A 26,186-nucleotide genomic window follows, 5' to 3' on the forward strand; every position below is an offset into this window, starting at 1 on the left:
CCAGCCACCAATATTCAGGTGGACTCCCAAGAATTAGCTCTGCTTTTTCTAATGTCCTTATCAGATTTTGTGTTCAGAGCTATCCTCAACAGAATAAGACTATCACATCCTTTACTCCAGACACTATGCTCATAGTAATACAGCCTCCAGCCTCTCTGGTGTTTTGGATTTCTTAGCACCCTGGTAGTCTCTGCAGCTAACACACTGATTATCTTTGTGTCATCCACCCAGAGCTGAGTGCAACCGGCCTTGTAGCTATCTGTCCATTGGACTCCCTTCTCACCTGAAGGGAGCAGTGGAGCCCCCTCCCCAATGCAGAGGAGGCAGCCCCTCAGTCTTGAACTGTTTTACTGATGTTCATACTGATGGAGCTGGATGCCATGTTGGCATCCCTCTGAGGGATATGCTAAAGAGAGGGACTGACGTGTCTTTTGAGGACACTAAGGGGACCTTAGAGGTTTCTCTGTATAGGAAAGCCTGAATAAAGACCAGGGCTCAAGAAAGTTAGCAAGTGGCAAGAAGCTGGTGTGGTTGCAGAACCTGGGGAGTTCATGGGGACCACTGGCAGGGAGAGGCTCAGAAGTAGGTGGGGCCATGTTGTATGGGCCTGGAACATCAGTCAGGAGCTGCGGCTGGTCCCAAGGGCAGTGGGGCATGGGAGGGCCCTGGGTTACATAGGAGACAGCCATTTTAGAGGAAGGTGGAGTGGAGGATGGAGGAGACCAGGCCATGGGGCTGGGAGGAGGCTGCCGTGGAGGCCATTGGCATGGGTAAGCGTAGGCTGGCCATGTAGGATGAGATGGACAGGGCAAAGGGTTGTGTGGACAGGAGGTGACTCTACAGTAGATGGGGGGGGGCATTCTCAACTTGAACAGCCCCCAGAGAACTCCCTCAGAGTCATGGAGGTGGGGGCAGAGGACAAATTTCTATAGGAAGAGTCCAGGTGGGTGGGATGGAGCCAGGGCCACTGGTAACCTTGGTCCAAATAGGAAAAGTTCCTGGAAAAAGTGTCCGGAGCAGTTTGCCATCAGACCGCAGTGAGGTTGGGAAATGGGACAGGCGTCCTCCCCCAAAATTAGCAGCCCTGGGAAAGGAGGAGTTATCCAGGGGAGGGCTTTGGTGTTGGAATGCAGGTACCTTGGGGCAAGGACCTTTGAAGAGGGGCCTTAAGGCCAGGTGGGTGGAGTATCCTACTGAGAGAGAATCATGATCATGTGAGTCCCTGACTATATCCACAGTTACAGGATGAGGCTGGGTGGCCTTTACCACCTTCCTCAGCCCACAGTGGCTTATGGCCAGATACGGCTAAAAGGTTGAGCTAAACCAAGAGTGAAGGAGAGGGATGCAGGGCATGTCTCTTACCCCTCTCTGGGCCTCTGTTTTCTCTTCTGATAAATGGACTGAATGGACCCAAGGACCCTATGGCTCTCACTTATGACAGCTGGCTGCTCCCTCCTCCCTGCCCTGGGCCCATGAGTTGGGGCAATTCTGGGAAGGTGGGCAGGAGAGGGTCAAGAAAACTCTGGTCTGAAGCTATAATTAGCAGTGATAATTAACTCCCTGAGTCACCCCACAAACCCTGCATTCTCACCTGTGGGACTCTCTCGCTGCCTTGCCCTCGCTGTCTCTGGGATTGGGCTTCCTCACCTGGGAAGTGCCTCCCAAGTCCTGATACTGACTGGAATGGCCTTCCCTGGAAGACAGACCAGGCCTGGGGGCCACGGGGAGCCCCTGCAGCTGCTGGCTCAGCACCTGTGAGTTGCCTGGGCCTTGTCTCTCTCAAGCTCTGGGCTACCTCATCTCATCCTTACCCCCTTACACTCCTGCCCCAGAGAGCCACATCCCTGGGGCCTGCTGATGGGGACAAGAACCTCACTTCTGCCCCTTGGAGGGTGTGAGCCCTTCCCCCTCTTCAAGATCTCCAAACCTCAGGGAAGTTTCCTGGGTCCATCAGAACCTGTGCTCTGGCACACTCCCTGGGCCAAGAGCTCACATCTAACTTTGTTTCTCCTGCTAGAGATCCAAGCTTCTTCCCAACCCCTCCCCCAAGGCCTATCAGCAAAGGGTGGATGTGACCTAAAGGACCCCTTAGGTCTTTGCCCTAGGGTCCCCTAGGACCTTGGAGGGCACTGGTTGCCATGTGTGGTGAGGACTCACCTGGTAAGGTCCGGGTGGTGGTGGCTGCCCTTGCTCTGAGATCACCGCATGTCCCAGGCCCAAGGACCCCCAGAGGGACTATGGCTGAGGCGGCGGGAGGCTCTCATCATAGGCAGGGAGATGGCTGAAATGAGGCGTCGGAGGCAGAACTGGCTGGGCCACCTGCCCTAGGCGCCAAGCAGGCCACACCCACCAGCCATAGCTGCAGCGCCCGCCCACCCACATGCCTTGCCTGAGTCACCCCCACACCCACACAGCAGCCCAACCTGGAAGAAGGCAGGGGAGGCAGCAGGTGCCAAGGCTGAAGTTCTGGACCCAACTCTTTTCTCTCTTGTATTTGATGTATCATGAGCCTCAGTTTCCACAACTGAGAAATGGGAATTATAATACCTACTTCCCATGGATGCTGTGAAGAGTCAAAGAGATCATGCTGGTGAGAGAGCCTAATGAATGGTCAAGTGCTCTGCCCTGAGCTCTGGGAGGAAAGGCCACAGCCAAGCACTGGCCTGGTTGATCCAAAGGTGGCCAGCCCCGAGACTTGGTATCTGTCCGTCAAAGTCTGGGATCAGACCTTTCCAAAGACAAAGGAAGTCTCCCACTCAAAGCTTACAACCAGATATTATGTACTTCAGACCTTGGGGCCAGACAGCCTCACCCCTTTCTGGCTATATGACCTTGAGCCAGTCATTCTTCCCGTTTCCCACCTGTGAAATGTGCATAATAAATCCACCTTGCAGAATTACTTGAGAAAACACACAGAAAGGACTTGAACAAGGCCCAGAGCACAGAAAGGACTCAAGAAACAGTAACAGCTATTAATTCATATTGGCTTTATCATCCCAGTTGATTCTCCTGGACCACCTGGGCCACCTGCCAACAGGCCAGACCATGGGGAAGACTCTGCCCCCCTCCTCACCCAGGCTGCAGCTGTGAAGGGGGTGGAGCTAAGGCTGGGGCAGCCATGCCTGTCTCTTGTCACTCAGGAATTGCATACCTGTTCCCGCTGGCAAGACAGGACTGGGAGGGAACAGGAAGTGTTGCCGACAGGGATGTAGCACCCGTGACTGATGCAGCAGGGATTTTCCCAACTGTCATCTGGGGCAAGTCCCTCTGGCTCTCATCACCACAAATGGCCAGGCCTGGAGAGAGGCAGGAAGCAGGCTCAGGCTTCTGACCATGGGGCAGCAGGACCTGTGGCCGGTAAGGGGCAGGAAATCTGGCTTTGGGGCCAAGAGGCTTTAGTGTGGGTGAAGTAGGGTCCCCGCTCTTGCAGTTTGACATCAAGGGGGGCCCGGTTCCCACAAACATTGCCTGAAACTCCTTCATGAAAGCCTGATCTTGGATCAATCATCGTCTTCCCTCTAAGATTCAATTAATTGCCCCTCTGACTAGCCCCTTGTCCCTTTTAGCTTGCTTCTCACTGCCTCAGAACCCTAGGGGTGAAGCTGTTGCCAAATTTCAATGTTTACATTTTGCCTGGTGTTAGCACTTTTTCTCAAATATCAGGTTAGAGCTGCTCTAAAAGGCCCCTGTCCTCCACCCAAATACACTTACTCTGCCCAGCAAGGAGTAAGGGGAGCCTCCGCTGCTGTGCATGGAGCAGGGAGCAGGTCAACGACAGAGTCAGAGCCACTACCCCCCACCCTCCTACCCCAGATACAAGGAAACAGCAGCTCCTGCCATCTGAGCTGGTTTGCATTCAATCCCGTTTAAACCAACACATTGTGAGAGCCCACAGTAGGAGATAAGGCAGGGAAACAGGGGCCAGTGTAGGATTCAGAACTGGAGAAAGCAGTCTCCACCCTCAAGAAACTGTGGGCCACACAGGAGACAGGCTCAGGCAGGAACCATGGCCCCACTAGGCAGGTCATAAGGACAAAAAGGGCTGAGGTCACTGAGGGGGAAGGAAATCCCTCCCATGGGGAAGTCAGGGATGGGCTCAGGGAAGCGAGAGCATTTGGGCTGAACTTGGAAGGAGGGAGGACTGCCTACACAGGAAGAACAACAGGAGCAGGACTGGGAGGCAAGAGATCCAGGCACTTTCAAGGAGTGGTGATGAGCTTGGGTGACACACAAGCTCGGTGGGGTAGCAGACAGGAGCTGCAAGTCAGGCCCCAAGCCGCTGAGTCAGCCCTGACCCCTTAATCACAGAAGGCTGCGCTGGTCCAGCCTCAAGGGGGAAGGAGCCCTGTTGGGGATGTTGTCACCAGTGCGGTCAGGCAGGGAACTGACCCAGCTCAGCTGAGTCAGCACCCCAGACCAAAGACAACACCTCCACCAGTGGAACCCCAGGCTGCACTTGCTGGGGCTGCAGGTGAGACGGATTCCCACCCGTGTTTGGGGCCCTCATAGCACAGTGGAGCCAGGAGTCCTGCCTTCTTCTGCCAAGCCTGGAGCCCCGCAGAACCCAGTATTGCGCACTCAGCCTTGGACACCACATGGGTGACTTTTAGCACTCAGTCACTGCAGCACCGGGGCCTGGGAACCTGGAAGGACCAATAAACTGCCCTCCGCAATCCAGCTCCTCGTTCCTCATAGCAGCCATGAGCCATGCTGTGCCCACCCTTTATCAGTGACTTCAGCTCCTTCTGTGACGGTGCGTGAAACAAGCAGAGCCTAAAAAAAAGAAAACAGTGACCAAAGGAACCTCCCAGATGCGCTGTGTGTGCGGAACAAAACACAAAGGGGAAATGCAGCCCGTGGCCCGGATGGGATGGGGCAGCAAGAGGGAAAAGGGCAGCCATTAGATATTCCTGCCCTAATCTCGCTCCCCAGAGGCCTGAATTTTAGGCAGCCCCTGGACATTTGCCCTACGTGGGGCCCCATCTCACCAGACTGGGGTCAGCGTCTGTCTGCCCTGAACTGTAAAACGACCACAAAGGACATACTGGGCAGGAATCAAGCACAACCTCACCTCCTCCCTACACCCCCCAAGCCCTGCAGACATCAGGCTCTGGTGGCAGGCACACAAGCTCTCTCCTGAAGAAAGAGGTGGAAGAGAAAGGGTGAGTGCACACAGGGATGGGCCAAGGCCTTGACCTGGTCTAGGAAATACACCATTTGGTATAGTGAAGAAGGAGGAAGGACTGAGAGCCAGGCAGAGCTCCATCAACTGCCTCAGGCCTGAACAGATCCACCCTGACAGTGGTCAGGAGAAGCCCTGTCTGCATCCTAGCAGGCCGCAGATATCTCCAGGCTAGGAGAGCTCAGCAGCCTCCCCATTGGGGATTCTGGCTTGTGGCTCATCCTGCCTCCAGGTGATGGAGGGAGAGACACAGGGACAGAGAGAAATAAGGAGACAGTGACCACTACAAAGGGGAAAGAATGGGCTAGTTGCATGTGTCCTTCTTTAAACAACGCAGGTTTACACAAAAGGTTATGATCATTCATTTTACAAAAGGACACCCACAAGCTTCCTTCCAGCTCTGGGTAAGTCTGAAAGTTGCAAATATCTGACATCTACATGACACCTTCAGAGAAAGGCTTACAGATAAAGCGAGGGGTCTCAGGCCCACAAGAGGAAGCACGTCTCCCTTCCCCAGGGATGGACTGGCATGCCCCAGCACCTTCTCAGCCAGGTTGCCTGGCACCGCAGGTAAGTTCCAGGCTTTGGAGTCACACTGCCTGGGGTCAGACCCAGGCAATGCTCTTTGTTGACTGTGTAACCTTACTAACTGTCCCAGCCTCGGTAGTATGCACACACACACACACACACACACAGACCACAGAGCCAACTCGCTATGCTAGCCCAGTGACTGGCACAAAGTTCACAGTTGATATGATATTTACCTATTTATTTATTTACTTGCTTACTTACTTATGTATTTGATGGACAACAGGATGGATGGAGGTGGAGATACATACCACTGCAGGGGAGCAGGACGATGGTCACAACAAATAGAAGATCATTAAAAAACTCTTGCCACATGCTTTTGAGACAGGGTTCCATACTTTCATCTGAACAGCAACAGAGCTAAAATTTTTGGAACTGTGATGGATCACACAGAAGGAGGAAGTCACTCTGGAAAAACCTGATTCCACCAGAGCTGGGAATAGGGCCAGCCTCCCCCACCTTCTCTGAGGAATAAACGACATCACCCCCAGACCACTTTGTTCAAGGAAGGTATTAAACCCAATACTGAGAACAGCTTCGGCATTTTACATTGAAGGACATGTTCTAAGAGGTGTTTTCCTGGGCCTCATTCACTTTTAGTCCTAGTGATAGAAAATAAAATAAAATAGGGGCATCACATACATCCACATAAAGATACATCATTCATGATACTTAACAAAGTCTGTAAAAAAAAAAAAAAAAAAAAAAAAAAAAGAGAGACAGAGAGCGAGCAAAATCCTTTCCTTTTAGGAGACTCACTTGGGGACAGTGAGGGTTGGATGGCTATCTCTTCCCAGGCATCCAACAATGCTTCACACAGCTTGTCCAGGGCAGGCGAGGAAAGTGCCGAGGCAGGCACAGACCAGGCCAGGCTGCTGAGAGTGCCGTATGGCAGCAGTGGCATATCCTGAGGCCCAATAGTGTTAAGAGAACCCTGTAGAGGGGCCCCTGGGTGGCGCAGTCGGTTAAGCGTCCGACTTCAGCCAGGTCACGATCTCGCGGTCCGTGAGTTCGAGCCCCGCGTCAGGCTCTGGGCTGATGGCTCGGAGCCTGGAGCCTGTTTCCGATTCTGTGTCTCCCTCTCTCTCTGCCCCTCCCCCGTTCATGCTCTGTCTCTCTCTGTCCCAAAAATAAATAAAAAACGTTGGGAAAAAAAAAAAAAAAAAAAGAGAACCCTGTAGGGGTCGCTCATTTCTCCCCTAAAGCAGCAGGATCCTTGACGACCTCAGCATCTTCTGGCTTGAGGGAACCTGCAAAGTGCCTCAGATGAACCTCCTCCGGCTGGCCAGGGTGCCTTTCTCTTGTACTTGTGTCTCTTAAGAGGGGAACCAGGGCAAAGTTCTTCCAGTTTCTTCCTGAAACTGAAGGGTAAAACATCATTACTGCCTTGGATGCTGCAAGCAGCAATAAACACTTATTTGTTGGCCTTACCAATCTCCAGATGAAAGGAGACCCAGACATTTCGGTGCTTCCTGAGACACATGGATACATGCCATTGCCTCTTTCCTTACCCGCTTAAGGAGCCTCATCTTCTCTGGCACTTCCTAAATTCTCTTCCTTCATGTTAACCTGACTTGCAGGGGCCTCATGAGAGCCCATTGCTTGCCTTTCCCAGCTTCCATTTCCCCCCTGCCCACATGGGAGGGAGACCAGGTCTCCACAGAGCAACACTGGGACCTGCCCCATGGTGGCTCCACATCACATCAGCTATAGGGTGATGGACACCAGCCAAAGAATCAGGATTTGGGGACCGGGCCCCACCAGGGCACAGCAAATTGGGAATAGTGCCCAGGAAACCATGATGATACCAGGCCTTAAATGGGGCTCTCATATATGGGCAGGAAGCTCCCGAAGGGGGTCCAGTTGTTTCCCCCATAGCCATCTCCAGGTTCCCAGCCACCTAGGCAAAATGACAGTGAAGAGGGAAAGCTGTACATGTTCTCCTCCCACTGCCAGAGCCCTGGTCAGCCAAGGCCTCTGGTTGGCCACCCTGGGTCTAATCTCTCTGGAAAATCAGCCTAAATTTATACCTCCCACTCTTAGGTCACAATTCAGGCTCCTTTGCTAATGTCAAAGGTGTCAGGAATATGGGAGGCTGGTCCATCATGACCACTCCAGCTGAAGTCTCCAGGTCTCAGTATTTACCCCAGGCCTGCAGGCTGACACTGGCCTGCCCCCAAACACAATCTAATACCAAGCATCAACTCCTGAAGGATGATCCCTTGGGGAACGCAGGCATAGAAGCTGGGTTCATGGGGATACAGGCCAGGTCTCATTGAGACACAATCTTCTGGTTGGCCTCACAGACTGCTTGGCCCAGCTCCAGCTCAAAGACTCTCAAAGGAGGCAGGGGCTCCCAGTGCCCACTTCCCACAGTCCTAATGCCAAGACTCCCACACATGCCCTCCCTAGTGCCCTCCTTAGTGCTCAGCTACTAACCACTTTTCTTCCCTGGCCTTTCTCTTATACATTCCTTTACCCCTTCCCAATCACAACACACTTTGTGGGTGGGAGAGTTCCTTGTTATCTGAATTATATGACTATTCATTACTAAAGTGTCCATGTTACAAGGTTGTACAGGAAAGCAAAATCCTCAGGAAATATTCACTAATTAATTATAAATGTAAAATCAGGGAACCTCTAACCATCTCTGGCCCCAACCCCAAGTAACATGAATGAATAAGTGTGTCCCTGCCACTTAGCCAATATAATATCTCAGTGAATGTGTAATGTTAGAAGCAGCCAACAATGTCATGCAAACACAATGTAAATCAACTGCAAAGTGAAACACCAAGTCTCTTAAAGATGTGGGGTTTCACAAAATCAATAGGAGTGATGTCGGACACCTGCTCAAATTACAGACAAAGCCATCTTTGAAAAGTTAGACCAGGTAACAATTGAAGAGATAATCAATAAGTATTATGGCATGACACAGGAAGTGCTTCCAGTGAAATTCGTGGGAAAATTACGGGATTGCAGGAGGCTCTTGGGAAAACTGATTACGCCCTTAAGTAGTTTTCCAAAGTAAGCCTCTTGTTAAAATAGATTTCTACTTCCAGCTCTGATGGAGTGTCTAGTACTAGGCTAGCCACTCTGCTGTAAACAACCATAAAACAGGATAAAATACTTGCAATAAATGTTTCCAGACATAGGACACAGACTGGAAACTGTGATTGCTGAGAGAAGTGAAACTGACAAAGTGAGCCCCATGATTGCGCTGATACTTTGCTTAGGGACAATTTCTCTGACCATGGTGCAGCACACAGGAGTCCAAACAGAGTATGGCAGTGCCTCTGAGCTAAGGAAGAAGAGATCAGGGTTTGGAGCAGCCAAAGCAGCTAGAATCTGTGGGACAGGGTGCAGGAGAAGAGGAAGAAGGGAGCTGTAGGGGTGGAGGTCCAGAAGTCTCTGGGATGGGTTGCTGGATCATACCTGCACAGTGTGAGACCACATAAGGCTCACTAGGCAGTGGTCACTATGGGGCTGAAAGTGGGACAGAAACACTAGAAGCTGAGCAGTACTGAGTGGAGAGACCACCACATTAACACTTTTTTTTTTTTTTCCTACTATGAGGATCAAGCTAAAATACCAGAAATACCCTATTTACTCTACATGCCCTAGAGTAAGGTCTACTCAAGACCCACCCACCCTAACAAAGCCTAAAACTAAGCCCTGACAAGATCCTCAGGGGAAACAGTTGGGAGGTTGAGTCCCACAAGTTTTATGGGATTGGCAAATAACTTGGCATTTCACATATCTACCATAATAAAGTTTAAAATTAAGTGTATACAAGTTCAGGGTGATTCATCATCAATAATTGAACTGCCAATTAAAACAAAAATTCGGGGCACCTGTATGGCTCGGTCGGTTGAGCGTCCGACTTCGGCCTAGGTCATGATCTCACGGTTTGTGAGTTCGAGCCCCACATCGGGCTCTGTGCTGACAGCTCAGAGCCTGGAGCCTGCTTCGGATTCTGTGTCTCCCTCTCTCTCTGCCCCTCCCCCACTCATGTCTCTCTCTCTCTCTCTCTCTCTCTCTCTCTCTCTCTTTCTCTGTCAAAAATAAACATTAAAAAAAATTGTTAAAAAAAAATTCAACCCAGAGTCTCTACAACATATTATCCATAATTCCCAGTATACAATTAAAAGTCACTAGACATGCAAAGAAACAAGGAAATGTGACTCACAGTAAGGGGGAAGAAAAAGCAGTCAATAGAAACTGACTCCAAGATGGCCCAGATGTTGGATTTAGCAGGCAGATAACTTAAATCAGCTATTATGAGTATGTTCAAAAAAAAAAAAAAAACAAAGGAAAATATGGTCTTGATGAGAGGACACTAGAGAATCTCAGAAAAGAAATGAAAACTACAAAAAAAAAAAAAATAACCAAATAGAAATTTAAAAACCAATAGCACAATACTTGAAATGTAATAGTCACTGGATGAGCTTAATAGCGGTTTGGAGATGGCTGAGTATAGTATCAGTAAACTTGAAGACAGATCAATAAAACTTATCAAATTTGAGAAACAGAAAAAATTAAGGAAACATGACCAAAATCTCAGAAACCTATGGGGTAATGTCAAGTAATCAAAAACACATGCAACTGGGGTCCCCAAAAAAGAAGACAGGGAGAGTGAAGCAAAATATATATGGTTTCCCAATTTGATGAAACACTGACATACAGATTGAAGAATCTCAGGCAAACACCAAACAGGATAAAACCAAAGGAAACCAAACCTGAGCACGTCTTAGTCAAACTGCTGAAAACCAAAGATGAAGAGAATATTTTGAAAACAGCCAGAGAAAAAAAGACATATTACATATAGTAATGCAAATAATGAGCTACTTTCCATCAGAAACAATGGAGATCAGTGGAGAAAAATAGTGTTGGAAAAAACTTTTTTAAAAAAAGAGGAAAAATATCTGTTAACCCAGAATTCTTTATTCAATGAAGATAGTCTTCAAACATGAGAATGAAATGGACATTTTGACTACTTCACATCCATTAAGTGGCGAGGACAACCAATACACCACCACAAAAACCCAGAAAATAGCAAGTGTTGGTGAGGATGTGGAACCCTCATGTATTGCTGGTGGGAATGTACAATAATGCAGCTGCTATAGAACATAGTTTGGCATTCCTTAAAAAGCTAAACACAGAATTACCATATGACCCAGCAGTTTAATTCCAAAAGAATTGAAGGCAGGGAGTCAAACAGAATCTTGGACACCAATGTTCACAGCATTATTCACAATAGCCAAAAATGTGGAAACGATCCTAATGTCAATCAACAGATGAGTGGATAAATAAAACATGGTATATACATACAATGGAATATTACTGAGACAGAAAGTAGAATAGAGACAGAGGGAAAAATAGGAGTAATTGTTCAATAGGTAAAGAGTTTCTGTTTGAAATAATGAAAAGGTTTTGGAAATAGTGGTGAAGTCTGCACAAATTGTGGATGTAATTAACACCAATGAATTGAACACTTAAAAATGGTAACTTTTGTGTTACGTATATTTTACCGCAATTTTCTAAAATCTAAAAACAAAGAGTTAGTGCAAAATTGTAGTTATAACTCAAAATGTGTTCAATAAAAACTAGGTTTGCTTCATTCTTTTTTTTTTTAAATGTTTATTTACTTTTGAGAGAGAGAGAGAGAGAGAGAGAGAGACAGTGTGAACAGGAGAGGGTGACAGAGAGAGAGGAGGGAGACACAGAATCTGAAGTGGGCTCCAGGCTCTGAGCTCAAACTCACAAACAGTGAGATCAGACCTGAGCCGAAGGGGCTCAGGTTGCGGGGCGAAGAAGGCCTCCAAGGAACAAGGAACCCCAAGGCTTCACCTGCCCATCATCAGGCCACCTCTGTGCTACAGCACCCTTCCCTCACACCTCACCTCTGCCTGAGCGCAGAGAGAAGCTCAGGGTGCGCTTGATGCCCTCACAGTTGCCCGGGTCTTCATTGATGATGCCCACATTGGTGTTCCAGGTGGTCCAGTTGACCTCATCCACCCTGCAGGGCAAGGAGACAAGGGAGCTGGGAGCTGATGGCCTAAAAGCCATGCCTATCTTCCCGGTTGAGGGCTTGGTGCCACAGGCCAATCCCAAGAAGCCCATAGAGCAGGATAGGGAGACATAGCCGGTAAGGGGAAGGCTGCAAAGGGCCTGCGTTTTGGACACCACCCCCAAAGCTGTATTCTCTGACCATATCATGGGGCCCAAGGACTTTAAATATTGGATTCCTGGTTCTGACTCTGATCATTGGATGACCCCTTTTGGACACCTCATTTTCCAGTAGGTCTCCTATGCTCACAGCTCAGCCTTGGGATAGCCCTTTACCTAACTACAGATGGCCTTGGGAGAGTCCCCTATGCACATGACTGGTCCCAAGAGGCCCTGAGGAAGGCTTCTGTATCCACAGCTGGCTGCAGTGAGTCCCCTATGCCCACAAAGCCCTAGAATGGCCTCTGTGCCCATAGCTGGCTCTGGGTGGATCCCTGATATCTAGCTAAGCCCTTGAGCTCCCTAAGTTTGATTCCTGCCTGAACATTACCTGAAACACCACCTGTAGTCATCCTTGCCATCAGGTGTGTACCCCACTTGCAACAGCTTGCCTGAGCGGAAGGCCTTCCTCATACACTTAAGGAAGCTCTTCTCCGTGTCCAGGATGGTGATGGCTCTCTGTGGGAAGACACAAAGGGCTGAAGGGCAGAGGCTTGTCCAGGGGCTAGCTTCCAAGACCAACCTCTGCAGAGTTTCTCCCAACCCCAGTGCCCCCAAGCTGGACCTCTAGTGCCTTCCATACCAGGCTTGTTTCCATAGCCCAACAGGTGCACACTCCAAGCTCAGCGCATCCGGCCCGGACCTGCTCAGGCACTGAGGTGCCTGCCAGGTTGGGGTTAGGGCAGGGCCTCCCATGAGTGATGTAGAGTGTCTCACCCCAGACTTCCCTACTCACAGAGGGGCAGATAGTGTAGTAAAGAACAGGGCCTCAAGATGAGACAGCTTGACTTGAATCCTAACTGCTACTTACTACAGACAGTCCCCAACTTATGATGGTTCAACTTAATGATCTTCAACTTTATGATGGTGCAAAAGCAGTGTGCATTCAGTAGAAGCCATACTTGGAGTTTTGAGCGTGCATCTTTTCCCAGGCTAGCAATAAATGATACAATCCTCTCTTGTGATGCTGGGAGTTCCCGGTCAGCAATGGGATCACAGGGGCTAACAACCAGTACACTTACAATCACTCTGTACCCATACAACCATTCTGTTTCTCACTTTTATTATAGTAGTCAACAAATTTCATGAGATAGCCAACACTTTATTATAAAATAGGTTTTGTGTTAGATGATTTTGCCCGACGGTAGGCTAATGTTAAGTGTTCTAAGCACATTTAAGGTAGGCTGGGCTAAGCTGTGACGTTCAGTAGGTTAGGTGTAATAAATGCATTTTCAAATTACAGTGGGTTTATTGGGACGTAATTCCACTGTAAATTGAGGAAGATCGTAGTTACCTTGGACACAGATGCCTAAGTGCTCAATGCCTCAGTGCCTTTATACAAAAATGGAGATAGTAATTGTAGCCACTTGACAGCATTGCTGTGAGGATTAACTGAGAGCATATACAACACTTAGAACAGTACCTGGTATAGAGTCAATGCTACTTAATAATTAGAACGATGCTTTTATTATTAGGTGGGAAGGCAGATTAAGAACCAGGTGGCTCAAAAACGTAGCTGTCAAGATCAACCCCATTTTAGCTGCTCCCCCCAAGTCTGGTGTCTGGGGCCCACCCTAGACCAAGCTCTTGTGAGGTGGGCATCCCATGGGGCTGAGCCTTCCATTTCCTTCTCCTGGGCACTGCCCAGTCACAGTAAACACAGTGTCTGTGAATACCAGCTGGTGATGCGTAGCAGGGAAACCCTGAAGGAGGGGCCAGAAAGGAGTCAACTGGGAGAGATGCTTCTGCTTGATCCCCCAGGCCTGGCTGGGCTCTCTGCCCTTCCTCAAACCCTGCAGGGGCTCATACACCCCCGCTGTGTTAAGCAGCGACAGAACAGCCAGTGCCCTCCCGCTGTGCACACCCCACCCACCAACCCACCTGTAGCTTCCAGATGTTTTTGCTCTCCTGCGCGATCTTGTTGACGGTCTCACCCATGAGGGCGATGAGCATGTTGAGCAGGAGGATATAGGTGAGAATCACGTAGGCCAGCAGCAAGATGATGAAGACAGCCTTGAAGTCATAGTTCTCGGTGAACTCCAGGTCGCCCATACCAATGGTGAACTTGAAGAGCTCCAGACACGTGGAGTAGAGGCTGTTGTAGGAGCTGTCGGGTGGCCGACAGCCAGGCCCTCGCCACCTGTGCAATGTGGACTCAGCCGGCACAGAATTATTCTTCCCATCCTCAATCAGTGTCACCACCGCTACAGGGCAGAGGCAGGGACAGGTGCAACTGGATGGAAGCCAAGACAGACCCCCCCAACAGACACGCCCCATCTCCCAGGATGTGTCTGCAGTAAGAATGCTGCTCGCCATATGGCACTTTTGTGTGAATTAAAAAAGAAAAAAAAACCCTCTTCTTCAGAACTATCAGCAAACCGTCATAGTACAGTTGACCATTGAACAACATAGGTTTGAACTGCAAGAGTCCACTTATACACAGGTTTTTTTCTGATAAATTCAGCATAGTTGTAAATGTATTTTCTGTATGATTTCCTTGATAACATTTTCTTTTCTCTAGCTTACTTTATTATAAGAATACAGTATATAATACATATACAAGATATGTGGTAAGGCTTCTGGTCAACAGTAGGCATTAGTAGTTAAGTTTTGGGGGAGTCAAAAGTTATTTGCAGATTTTTGACTATGCAGGGAATTGGTGCCCCTAGCTCCCATTTTGTTCAGGGGTCAACTGTATACTGTTTTGTTACAATAAGAACTTTATCATCATCTGCTAGGGGAAAAAAATGTTTTAAAAAATATGCAAATGTACATATACAATGTGAATCTAGCTGCCTTTGTACAGTGCACAACCTGTCTAACTTTACGTATCAGTCCTGGATCCACACCCAGCTTCTCAGTCACCCTTGTCTTCCTGTCCCCCTTAGAAGGTGCCCCAAAGCCAGCACATTCCAGAATGATGGAGACTAAGCAGCTCAGAGCAGAATGGTCTCTTGCTGCATTCTACACTTTTCTTTGCAAAATGTAGTCTGGAGCCTGAGAGCTTCTGTAGTTGTTGTGCCCATGTTTACTGCACATCCAGTATCCATTAACCCATTTGGCCAAGTCCCTTCCTGTGGGTACTGATAGACCAGGACCTTCACACAGGGTGCCAGAGCTCACACGCATCCCTATCAATCAAAGCTCCTAGTCAAAGCTGTCCATAACTCCAAGACAGAGATTCCAAAACAGGCTGTGGGGAGGGGGAAGGAGAGGGTATACATGTGAACCATGTAATTGCAGAACTCAGACGAGGATCAAAGCAGAGCCAGGTGCCCAGAAATTCTGTGGATGTGTCAGAAGGGCACAGGAGCCAGCTTGAAGAGGCTCCCAAAGATGATTTCTCAGACAATCTCAGCATCAAGATGGTGACAGTAAGATTATAACTCATTTAACAAAGTGAGATTCCACAAAAAATGAAACAAAAACAGAAAAGAATCTGTGAGGCCACACTGACATAAATAATAAATGAGTGTAAGAGAATGGAAAGCTCTTCCCTATAATAGAATGCCAGTGAATAAATGTAGAAGGAATGACAGGGTTAGAAAATCATCATTTGACAACCATTAGGATTAAGTGATTCAGGTGAGAATCATCAGTGGATGCTAAAATTACCGGTTGAAAGTGTGATGAGAAACAGGATATTTACCTAGTCTCAAAACATCTCCTCACAAATTACTTATCACACCCATCAAAACCAAGTAATTAAAGTTAACACCACCAGACAAGGGCTAAACAAACGTTACGGAAGCCCTGATACAATGCACTGAGGAAGACACACATTACTTCCTCCATAGTCTGACCAAAAATGCACACCTGGATCTAATTTTGAGGAAACATCAGACAAACCCAAATTGAGAGACATTGTAAAAACTAGCCTTTACTCATTAAAAATGCTGAGGTCAAAAAAACAAGGAAAGATTGAGGAAGCACTCCAGATTAAAGGAAACTAAAGAGGCATGACAACTGAATATAATGCATGATCTGGGATTTTTATTTCTACAAAAGACATTATTAGGACAATTGGTGAAATCTGAATAAGGCTGGTAGATTAGTTAATAGTACTGTATTGATGTTTATTTCCTTATTCTGATCATTATACATTGTTTATGTAAGAAAATATCCTTGTTTTTAGGAAATGCAGGCTTTATCCAGTGGTAAAGGGTTGATCATGTCTGTAGCTTACTCTTTTTTTTTAAGTGTGGTGTGTGTGTGTAGAAGGGAAAGTGATTTTAAAAGGTGATAAAATTTGGGGGTTGTGGGTAATATGTACAGAAAAGTTATTTGTACTATTCTTGCAATTTTTCTGAAAATCTGAAATAATATCAAAATAAAAACTTAAAAAAACTAAAAAAACCCTAAATAAATAAATAAATAAAATAAAAATAAAATGAAAACTAAGCCAAAATGCAGCTATACTGTAGGCAAGCAGCACTTCATACCTCTAAAATTGTTTACAATATTTTATGAATCACATTTCCAGGTTCTCCTGCTCATTTCTGTGCGTTCTTTATCCATCCACTCTGTCACCTGCAGATACACACCCCAGTGGGCCTCTCCCCACCCAGCCCCTGCAGAGACCTCAGGAAGCTGAGGGTAGCCGGAGCTCTGCCCGCCACCAGCCCTGACCAAGCCCATTACCTGTGGAAAACCCGAACAAGAAAACAAGGTAGACAAACATGAAGCGACACAGGTCTCTCAGGATCATCTGCAGGAGAGAGCAGGCTTGTCAGAACCAAGTCCAGTCCCCAGGCCGGCCAAGGGAAATGTCACGACTATGTCAGCCTGGGATTAATCTTGAGCCTAAGTAGAACTGGAGAACATGCAGAAGGGTCTGGTTTGGTGGTTTTCAGCTCCAGTGTCATAAGGAAGTCATCCACAGCTTCTCCCACCATGGCCTTTGTTCTGGTGGGAGAGCAGGGCCTGGTATGTAGGGGGTCAAGTTTCAGGGGAGCCCCCAAACCCAGGTCAAGACCAGATGGCCTGAATCTTGAGGAATTATCTGGGAAAGTGGGTGCTGAACTAAACCAGCACCTCTCCAGACATTACAGAGGATGGACAGAGTTTGTAGACCATGTCCCACATACCCATGAGGTAAACAGGTTCTACGGAGAACCTGCTTGGATGCTGGCACCCACCTTCTCAATCATAACAGCATAGATGCCCATCTGCTGGAAGCCGCGGGTGTAGTAGAGCATGTTGGTCCAGCCTATGGCCAGGGAGAACACCATGGAGGCCACGTACTCCTTGTGGTGGCAGAAGTACAGCACCACGGTCCCCAGCATGAACAGTGACTGCACAAAGCTGAGGGTGGAGGGATAGGAAGCTCTGTCTAAGAGCACCCAGGAGGCCTGGCACCCCCTCAGAAGCACAGACAACAGGCTGTTGCGGGAGCTAGGGTTGACTGTCCTGTCTCCTTTAGCCCGTGATTCTCAGTAGGAGTAATAGCATCCCCAAGGGGGAAAAAGTTGGTTATGGGAGTACAAAATCTTACTCTCTTTTTGTAGAAAGCACAAATAGAAATACATTGCATGGACAACTCTACAGTATATTTGTGGTATTAGATTTCATGGGAGGGGCAATTAGGAAAAAATGTCTAAAAAGGCAATAATGAAAAAAGTCTGGGAAACATTGCTTTAGCAGTGAAGAGGTACAGGCCATGCTCTCCTGAAAAATCACAGGTGGAGTCTGCTGGCCATACCATCAAACTCAGGAGGAGAGCCAGGAAAGATGTTCCTCAGCAACTTGGTCTGGTGGGGGCTGCCCAAGTAGGATCCATGGATAAGGTGTAGTAAATCTGATGATCCTATGACAGAGTCTGCCCAGTGGTCCTTTCTTTACATATTCACCCCAGGTCTCCTTGTTCATCATAGCCTCCTCTCGAAAGTACCCCCAGTTACATTTATACTGTCGACCACGCTGACAACCTCACTTCCCATTTCTGTGAAAGAACCAAGCAAAAAAACACCACTGTGATGATGTGAGTCTACTGAAAACTGATGTCAATAAACTGGCTCATCAATTGGAATTCTGCTGCAAAGGAAAACTATTCCTCTGTATTTTCAGAACCTTGGCGAAAATAAGAACTGACACCAGTTGAAATAGGTAAAGAGTTACCTTGGGTGGCAAATGGAGCCCCCACATATGCTTTTGGGAAGCAGCAGACAAACAGAAACTGACTTAGCAGACCCAAATCCAAATCTGTAGTGGGGAAAGCTGAGAATCAGCTCTTTTAACCAAGGAGCCTCAAAAGGGTTAGAGACCTCCAGAAAGGAGATGAAGAGACCTAAAATAAGGAAGAGTGGAGGTTTTGTCTCTGAAGAAGACAAAGGAGAGGATCTTTGGACCCACTTTCATCAAACAACAGTGAAAGCATTGGTATTTTACCAAAAGCAGATTATGTGATTTTTATATAATACAGATTACAGAAAGCCCTCTTCTCCACTCAGTTCTCAGAAAGCTAGCAGCCAGACTTCTTTCCTCCAGGCAGAAGACTGAAAAGATGCAATCGACTAACTTTGGATGTTTGCCAATAAATAGCTTAACCTAGACTAGTTTATAGTGAAGCTCAAAACTGATAAGCCCCATTCATACATTAAGAGCTCCCAGCAAGCTTTTCAGTCCTCCACTCTTACTCATGAGCAGATATAAAAAATTTCCAGAAAACAAAAAATTCCCAGGTATCTTCTAATATGAAAGATAGAGCAAAACAAGAAAATGGGAAACAACAACTTAGAGAAAATAAAGCCTATGCAAAAAGAAGAAAATGTATTTTATTTTAAAATTTTATTTCAATAGTCTTAGATAAAAGAAGATATTGCATCAATGAAACAAGAATAGAGTGCTATAGATAAGGAACACACAGAAATTAAAACGTGATATCAAAAGTAATAAACTCAATAGAAGGGGTAGAAATTAAAGTTGATTTGAACTTCCCAGAAAGAATAGCCAAAGATAAAGAGAACACAAGTGAGAAGATATAAGAACTGGTTCAGGACTAAGTCAGGAGGTTCAATATACATATCATAAGAAATAATTCAAGAAAATATCCCCAAAATAAAGGACATAAATTTCCAGATTGAAAGAGTCCACCAAGTGCCCAGAACATTGGATAAAAACAAATCCAATCAAGACATATCATTAAGTTTCAGAACACTAGAAACAAACAGAAGATACCACAGATTTACAAAGAGAAAAACCAAACCAGGTATTAAAAGAGGATCCAGAATCAGAATAGTTTTGGACTTGTCATCTATAATACTGGAAGCAGGGAAACAATGGAGAAATATCTTCAATTTTTAAAAAAATTTTTATACCCAATCAAGATATCAATAAAATGTGAAGGTATAGTAGAAATATTCTCAGGCATGCCAGATTTCAAATAAATTTTACTCCCCCCCCTTCCCTACTATGTGCCTTTTTTCTTTAGCTGAGGATGTTTTTCCCTCAAAAAGGGAGTGAATCAGTAAAAAGGAAGACTTGGGGTTCAGAAAATAAGAGATCCAAATCAGGAGAGAAGTGAAAGGGATCTCTAAGGTGCTAGTGAAGGGATGACACCTCGGGTGCACATGTGGGAGAATGAGACTCAAGAACCAGACACAATAAAAGTTGTCATCACTGTGCCCTTCACCAGGAGACAATCCTTTTCACCAAATGACAATACTGAAGGAGGAAAAAGGAGGAAAACCAAGAAAGAGACAGGAAGTCTAGCCCAGAATGAAAACAGTGAGCATCCCAAAGATGGCAACAAAGAGGAGTCCCAGGATGATGGCTAAGCAGCAGGCCCAGAGAGCAACCAGCCCAGTAAGAAAGAGAGGACAGCACTCTAGGAGGAGATCTCTCAAGGAAAAAACTAGGAGCAGGGATTCCAATCATATAATTTATGTGATTGACTTTGAGAAAAATTTTACTGAGAGGCTTTGAGATGTGTGGGACAAGTTAACAACAGGTACAAAGAAAACTAAACAAGTAACAACAAGATAATTACAAATTTTAGGAGAAACAAACAAAAAAAGAAGTACAGTATATTATGAAGCTCAACTGTGAATACTACTTGTAGAGACATAACATAAATTACTCAATACCAACTAAAACAAAAATTACTTCAAACTATATTGGGAGGCTAGAGGAGCAGAAGCAGAGAGGAAGGAAGTAAAAGGATGCTAAATCCTCATCCACCAGGTGAGAAAACATCAGAAGAAAGAGCTGCAAGAATGAAAAGTGATTGTCCCTGGGAAGGAGAATTACAAGATGGGAAGGTTTAAGATGAGGAATTCATATACTGGCTGTAAGTGTTTTAGTTCTCTTCAATGTTTACCCATGGGCATGAGTAGCTTTGAAAAAGTAAAATAAAATCCATTTCTAACCTGCCTGCAGTAAGTCCTCCTAGGAATAGAATCAAGTTTATTGGCACAGTGCTATGTAGGAGAACATTGTTTCTCTTAGTAAAGCAAACCAGCATTGCACTAACCCTATAGACCCAGCCCTTTGGAGTTAAAGTGCAAGTATCTGAAGATTATGGTAAACACATGGGGACAAGCTAGCTACAATAGGATAAGAAATCAACTCCTTTCATTTGCCAGGAATAGAGAGGCCTCAGGAATGAAGGAAATTTGGGGATCAGAGTTAAGTCCTTAGTATAAATCCCAGGAGAACCCATCCCCATCTGAAAACCCCCTTTGTGTATCCTGGGTCCTCCAAGGAAATTTCGTAAGGTTCCAGCTTATTTTGTGAAGGAAGGAGGGTCCTGGTGACATCCATGTTGTTCTATAACTATGGTTTTTGCTTATCTGTCTCCCCCTAAAGCAATGATTCTCAGTCTTGGGTGACTTTGTGCCCCCCCCAAGTCGGGACATTTGGCAATATCTAGATACATTTTTGGTCATCAAGAATGGGGGACAGAGAGAGTGCTATTGGCAGCTAGCAGGTAGAGGCCCGGGATGCTGCTAAACATTCTACAATGCATAGGACAGCCCCCATAGCAAAGAATCATCCAGTCCAAAATGTCCATGGTACCAAGGTTGAGAAACACTACCCCAAGGATCGGAAACTCCTTGAAGACAGGAGTCATATCTATTTCATCTCAGTATTCCAATGCCAACTCAGTAACTACCAGATGGTTGGACAAACGCATGAAAAAAAGTGACCAAGGGTATTCAGACTGTAACTCAGACTATAAGCCACATGAGCCCATGTATGTCATTTCCTAACACCTGGTGCGTATATGACACAGAGTAGAGATTCAGTATTCATCCACACATGTATTGAGGGCCTTCTGTCATTCATTCAACACATTTGTGAGGTCCTACTATGTTCCAGGCTTAGCATAGGTGAGAGGATGGGTGAGAACTGATGGCTATAACTTTAGGACTGGGCCAAAAGATACCGTCTGCTATCAAGTCATAAGAGTCAAAGCAACACTTACAAAAGCATCTCACTGTAGCTGTCCACAAACAAGGTCTTCAGAGACGGCCGCCTCTGCAGGAAATATTGAATCTGCAAACAAATAGACAGAGTAAGAAGCCAGGAAAGGTGAAATGGTGAGTGTACTTGCAATGCTCCTAAATGGCCGACGATGGAACAAATGCATCGAAGCAGAGGTTCTGAAAAGGGTAGAACATCGAGGGTCAGGTTCACAGGGTAACATTATGTGACTCAGTCAGGAGAGACTGTTAAAAATAGAGAGTGGAATTACGACTCTAGGTAGAAATAAAGACAGGAAGGAAAAGCACCAAAATATTATTAATTGCTGTGTTTGAATGATGAGATTGAGCAATTTCTTTTCTTCTTTCTAATTTGTGCATTTTCCCCTAGTTTTCTTCAAGAACTATGCATTATAGTAAAAATTCTTTAAGCAGCCTCCACTGCACTAAGTCACCAGATTAGCCAGTGCTGTCTACTCCCTGAAAACATTCTGACTGATGCCCACAGTGAGGGCTGGTGGCTAGGAGACCCTCTCCAGGATACCCACACACTTTGCTCCCTCCCACAGTTAATCCTTGTCATCAAGACTGCACTTGTTACTGTGGCTTTGTATCTTATTATAATATAAAATATGAGTACAAAAATAAAAAGACAGTTGTTTCTGTGAAGACAGCATCCAATGATTTGGAAAGATTCCTTAAAGGTAAGTCACTAAAAAAAAAAAAAATCAGGTGTAGCTTAGATCAAAAAGATTAAGGGAGGGGCACCTGGGTGGCTCAGTTGGTTGAGCATCCAACTGCAGCTCAGGTCATGATCTCACAGTTCATGGGTTCAAGCCCTGCATCGGGCTCTGTGCTGACAGGAGACTGCTTTGAATTCTGTGTCTCCCCTGTTCTCTGTCCCTCCCCTGCTCACATTCTGTCTCTCTATCTCTCTCTCTCAGAAAACAAAACATTAAAAAAAGTTTTTAATAAAAAAAATGTTAAGGGGGAAAATCACCATAATCTCCAATTACTTGTATATGTAACAGTGGTTCCAATTTCAAAGAAAAGACTGTTCATATATTAGAAAAACGGCCAAGGAATGTACATGTATGAGTTTTCAGGCAAAATAAAATGATTCCAGTATATGTGTAGATTTCTTTCATTGTTTTGAGCTTTAACAGATGGTTTTAATTAAATAACCACCAGTCATGATCCTGTCACTTAAGAGACTTCCACTCTACTTCATAATTAAACATTACAGTTGACCCTTGAACAACATAGCTTTGAGCTGTGAGGGTCCACTTATATGCAGTTTTTTATATAAATACAGTACAGTACTGTAAATGTATTTTCTCTTCCTTATGATTTTCTTATTTTCTCTTACTTTATGGTAAGAATATAGTGTGCAATACATGTATCATACAAAATATGTGTTAATTGACTGTTTATGTTATCAGTAAGGCTTCCAATCAACAGTAGGCTACTGGTAGTTAAATTTGGGGGCAGTCAAATGTTATAAGCAGACTTTCAATTGTGTGAGAAGTTGGTGCTCCTAACCCCTGCAGTGTTCAAGGGTCAACTGTATGTCCGGTGGAAAGTCCTGACTATCTGTCTTCGAACACTTCGAACTGTCCTGAGTCTGCGGAAACCCACTGGGCACGAATGCCTCATCTTCACCTGGGCATCTCTCCCCTGAAGTCAAGAATGAGTGAGCAATGAGTGAGTCTCTTGGCTTTTTGTTTTGGTGATAATGGAAACTCACAGTGTGGGAAGGAATGCTTACCCCTCGGAAAAAAAAGTAGACTCCTCCTGATACAGAAAGAATCTCGCCAGTGACTCGGAAATAGTCCCCAACAGTGTGTTTCAGCTTATAGGGAGGCTGCAAGGTGCAGAGAAGTTAGTGACTCAATTCACTCATTCATTCACTCAACAAGCATTTACCAAGCCCTGTGATTAAGAGCCCACCCCTGGGGGCATGTGGGTGGCTCAGTTGGTTAAGTGTCCGGCTTTGGCTCAGGTCATGACATCACGGTTCATGAGTTCAAGCCCCACATCCAGCTCTCTGCTGTCAGCAGAGTCTGCTTCAGATCCTCTGTCTCCTTCTCTCTCTGCCCCTCCCCCACTCACACACTCACTTTATGTCAAAAATAAATAAACATTAAAAAAAAGAAAAAAAGAGCTGGGCTGCCCAAGAGGCCCAGCCTCCATCAGGAGAGAGGCATCATTAAAGACAGTGCATTATTGGGGACACCTGCAAGGAGGCCCTTCTGTGGGAGCTGATTCCCAAAGTGGCATCTTTTAGGTGCCAAGCAGAGCATCCTTACAGTGCTGTGCTCCTTCCCAGATACTGTCCAGCCAGGAGCACCTATGGGAGGAGGTAGATGGCATAGGTGGAGACACTCATAGACGCTAATGCCATATGCTTCCTGCTGCTCCCACAGCCCATGGTGAACCCCTGGTGTCCCATGACTGTTGGGGTTTCCCCTGGATGGTGGGAGGTGAGATGTCCCACACACGTGTGTGTCATCCTTGTGTCTCAGATACATTCCTGGGGTGGGTTTCCTTTCTGCTTGCCATTGATGTTTGATAAACACTGACTCACTAGCTTGTCTTATTAGCACATTTCTCTTTTCTCATAAAATGAAATGGTTAAATGGCCTTACTAGGTGGATAGAAGTCAGGTTTCACCTAACTAGGAAGTGGGGTTTTAAATCACATTTATAAGCAAGGCGCCCTGGAAACAAAGGCAGCAAATTAAGTGCTTGGGTATTGAATGGAAAGGATTCAGTTTAGTAACTCAAAGGAGTCCATGGCTCTTGGTAGAGGAAGAAGTCTGGTCTCAAGCCGATCTGATGGATGGCCCAGGGCCTAGCACAGAAGAAATGCTCAAAAGTAGATGTCCAGGGAACAAACAATGAGCGAGTGAATGAACAAAAAGTGGGCAGGCCAGTGGGATGGCAATAGGCTCAGGGCTCACGCCAACTCATGACCCTACAGACAGCCAACCGAGGGAAGAGCTGCTTCTAGAGCCCTAGTTCCTGCATCTTTTCTAACCCGTTGCCCCTCCTCAGCCATCAGGGACCTCATAGACCACACACTCAGCCTCACAGAACCAGGAGACCACAGGAGGGACTGAGAAGGGGGAGGGAGTGTTGCCAGGACAGCCTGAGACATGGAGGGCTGTGTACAGGGACATGAGGAGCTCCGGCTGATCCTTCCATGTCTCCAGTGAGCTGGGAAGGAGTCCAGGGCCTGGCCTGGGCCTGGGTCTCGGGGGTCTTCTAGAAATGCCCATCCCTCTCCCCAGTCCCCGAGCCTCAGGCCGCACCAAGCCATCCACAGGCCTGTAGTAGGCTGCTGTGGTGAAGATGATCATATACAAGCAGTAGACGAAGAAGTTGAAGTAGAAGATGCGCTTGACAAATCTGTCCCACTTGTCCTGCAGGAGTCGGTTCAGCGGTTCCACCAAAAGCATGTCGTGGCGATTCTAAGGGGAGCAGAGAGAGGTGAGGCTCACTCCCCAGCCAGGAATGACAAAGTCTCATATCCAAGAGATCTCTGTTGAAGTTCCAGTATATTCCTAAGATGGACAAGCCAAAATCATCCTCTTTTGCAGGTCATTGACCCAACCCCCAGCCCAAGCTCTCGCTCCCCCAGTAAGGTCCCGGTTCAATGTTTTCTTCAGTGCCTTTGGGATGGGAAGCTCCTCGCTGCCTCGAGCAGCCTGGGGAGAAATGCTAACTGTCAGGAAGATCAATTCTCTGGAGTAAAGTTGGTCTTACTTCTCTGCTTTCCACCAGTTGTCCCAGTTCTGCACTCAGGGACCCCAGTATTGCATTTCTGCCTGAGAGAGCCTTCTAAGACATGAAAATGGCAGCGTGGCCCCAGAGCCCTCTCCTCTCTAAGCCAAACACCTCAGCCTTTTTGAAGCTGTTTCCTACATGAGCCAGCTCTCTGGGGACACTCCATTCGGGATTCTGAATCCAATGCCCTGATCCAGCATGGCAGCCCAGGTGAAGGCTGGCGGGGCACAGCAAAGCAGTCTAGACCTCTCTCCCCCACTAGACTTTGCCCCTGTAAACACAGCCTCTGCCCTCTAAGATACTGTGGTAGCCTCCTCACCAGCACAAACTCCAGCCTAGCCCCTGGGGCTGCCTCGGGGGCAGGTATACCTTAGAAAGAACAGACAGGGAAAGTAGCCTTTCAAAGCAGTGGGGGTAGGACAGGCTTTTCATTTAGTGGCCCTGGGACCCTCATGTGGAAACAAAATATTTAAGTAAGATGCCTACCTCACCCCTACACAAAAATAAATTCTAGACAAATTAAAGAGACAAACGTAAAATACCTACAAAGGAGCTAAACAAAAATATTGAAGGATATTGTATAACCTTATAGTGGAAAAGGACTTACAAAGCAAGATAAAAGTCACAGAAGTTATAAAAGAAAAAGACTAATTTGGCTCTCAAACTAAAAACCTTTCATAAGCAAACGATGCATTGACTGAAGTTACAAGACAAGAGGCAGACGAAGAAAATAAAATATTTGCAATATATGCAATAGAGAAAGGATGGATTCACTCCATACTAAGAGAACCTAGAAACAAAGAGGAATGGGGCAAACAGTTCAGCAGAAGAGATGGCCAAGGACAATGAATAGGAAATCTACCAAGGAAATATGAATGGCCAGGTAAATATATGAGAAAATTATTCACCTCATATTAGCCAAGAAAATGAGAATTAAGACATCAATAAGATAGCATTTCAGGCCCCAAGAACTTAAACCAG

General features: G+C 46.4%; 1 protein-coding gene across 1 annotated transcript in view; it reads right to left on the reverse strand.

Moving 5' to 3' along the window:
• Positions 1-6,942: 6,942 nt before the first annotated feature.
• The window catches only part of TRPV1 (transient receptor potential cation channel subfamily V member 1), a 28,474-nt gene continuing 9,230 nt past the window's right edge, over positions 6,943-26,186 (reverse strand). The window contains exons 7-15 of the mRNA XM_049636818.1: positions 24,731-24,889; positions 23,186-23,281; positions 21,420-21,490; positions 17,134-17,299; positions 16,637-16,703; positions 13,877-14,199; positions 12,327-12,454; positions 11,671-11,786; positions 6,943-7,131 (exon numbers count right to left, since the gene is read on the reverse strand). Coding sequence (XP_049492775.1) covers positions 6,959-7,131; positions 11,671-11,786; positions 12,327-12,454; positions 13,877-14,199; positions 16,637-16,703; positions 17,134-17,299; positions 21,420-21,490; positions 23,186-23,281; positions 24,731-24,889 — 1,299 coding nt within the window. The 3' untranslated portion in view covers positions 6,943-6,958. The remainder of the gene's footprint in view (positions 7,132-11,670; positions 11,787-12,326; positions 12,455-13,876; positions 14,200-16,636; positions 16,704-17,133; positions 17,300-21,419; positions 21,491-23,185; positions 23,282-24,730; positions 24,890-26,186) is intronic.

The sequence above is a fragment of the Panthera uncia genome, chromosome E1 (genome assembly GCF_023721935.1).
Source record: "Panthera uncia isolate 11264 chromosome E1, Puncia_PCG_1.0, whole genome shotgun sequence".
In the NCBI taxonomy this organism is placed as follows: Eukaryota; Metazoa; Chordata; class Mammalia; order Carnivora; family Felidae; genus Panthera; species Panthera uncia.